The sequence below is a fragment of the Cryptomeria japonica genome, unplaced genomic scaffold (assembly GCF_030272615.1).
Source record: "Cryptomeria japonica unplaced genomic scaffold, Sugi_1.0 HiC_scaffold_752, whole genome shotgun sequence".
Taxonomy (NCBI): domain Eukaryota; kingdom Viridiplantae; phylum Streptophyta; class Pinopsida; order Cupressales; family Cupressaceae; genus Cryptomeria; species Cryptomeria japonica.
The window spans coordinates 25610-27339 of record NW_026729521.1 but is presented as its reverse complement, the minus strand read 5'-3'; the positions used below and the strand labels follow the sequence as shown (position 1 = coordinate 27339).

Genomic DNA, 1730 nt, shown 5'->3' with positions numbered 1-1730 from the left:
CCCATCATTAAAATGGACCCCAATAGCCTAATTCTCCATAGAAACTCATTCCAATAGAATCTTTTCTTGCAAGCAAATTTAAAATTTGCTAAATTGTATCATAAACAATACATTCAACACAGCTGTGAAGTTTTCTGTAATGTCGTTGTCTGCCACAGAAGTTTCTCAAGGGGCACATATTGCCCATATTAAACATCTGTCTTCATCTTTACTCTTCTTTTTGCACAAACTATCAACGATGACGGTTAGAATAAAAGGACAGAGTTGCAAAAAGTTTCAGAAACCTTAGTGTAGGAGTTGAACCAAAATCGTTTTCTGTACAACCATAGCTTCAATCGGTTCACAATAAATGATATTTGGTTCTCAAATCATCGGGATTATAATGCTAAGATTTCATGACTGAAATTCAATTGGTTATGAAAATCTGTATTAAGTATAGCTAAAATTATGTTTCCAGGCGAGGTGGTACGAATATTTCAAGTGAACGGAGATAACCATCATGAAACCCTGAACCATGGCCACAACATCATGCACCGGCAACCTATTTTAGGAGAGACAGGTTTGGGGTGAAAATCCTACATAGTATAATGCTATCGGCTAACTATGATCATATTAAACATATTTGAAACGTATGAGAGCGTTTGAACTGTAGAAGTTATTCTGAGTATGTTTAACAATTTTTCGATAAATAATTACGCTCATGGACATTTAAACTAAAATTACTTTATAATGTATGACTCAAATTTTTACAAGCTTATATGTATAATTGAACAGTATGACATGCTAAGGAGTATAAGAAAACTCCACTATAACACGGAATGACGTTTGAGAGCTTTAAAAATTGGAGCCTATGTTTGAATATGGAGAACTATTATGGTGTTTATACAAGCGGTCCACCCTTGACGTATTCGGTGAAGGCCAATGCGAGCAGGCCAAGCATAGCAAAGCGCCCATTCCACATTTCTGCTGTGGATGAAAAAAATGGTCGTGACTTGCTCTCTGTCGATATTCCCTTTAACAAAGGCACCACCGACGCTGTCGTCAATAATCCGGCAGTTATGAGAAACCAAGACAGTCCTCCATTATTCACCTGGGAAAACAAATCTCTACCGCTGGCCACCTCCACTGCAATGGCCGACACGAACCCCAACATGGCCGCCCTTCCGTTGATAATCTCCGGCGCAGGCCCGGAGAACGCAAACAGGTCGCCAAACCTCGTGCTCATCTGTATGCCACATCGCACACTTCAGATAAATTGTTCACATGGGTATGAATATACAATAATCATTAAATATATACTGGGCATCTAAATTGTTTCTTACCTTTGTAGAGGTTGAAGATGAATCGCCTTCAGTAGGGGACGTTTCCTGTGGATCCTGAGGACCACGTGCCAAATAAGATGCATTAGCAATAATCAAATTGAAACAAAAAAAACTATCTAAAAGCTAATTGAGTAGCCAGTTAGCAAACCTTTGCCATGCACTTGATTTTGAGACTGCTGTGAGGCAATCTACTGATATTACCCACACTATTCCTGTTGACTGCACCGCAGTTAAGGGCTGATGGCGCTTTCATCATCATTGAAGCCATGGCCGCCATTGATGAGTGCTTAGAAAAAAAGGATTGCGTACTTGTATGCCTTCGATTTTCTATAGTAAGATTGTTAATTTCTCTTCGCCTTACTTTTCAATAGACTGTAAACGCCTCTTCTGCTAAAATCTCTCGGCGGA

At 39.2% G+C, this 1730-nt stretch overlaps 1 protein-coding gene across 1 annotated transcript; it reads right to left on the bottom strand.

Annotated features, from left to right (window-relative positions):
* Positions 1–703: 703 nt before the first annotated feature.
* Positions 704–1730, bottom strand: LOC131872733 (early light-induced protein 2, chloroplastic-like). Its single transcript, XM_059216129.1, has 3 exons — positions 1471–1730; positions 1323–1376; positions 704–1225 (listed from the first exon to the last, which is right to left on the bottom strand). Exons 1-3 carry the CDS (start codon positions 1597–1599, stop codon positions 881–883), a joined length of 528 nt encoding a protein of 175 aa, XP_059072112.1. The 5' UTR covers positions 1600–1730; the 3' UTR covers positions 704–880.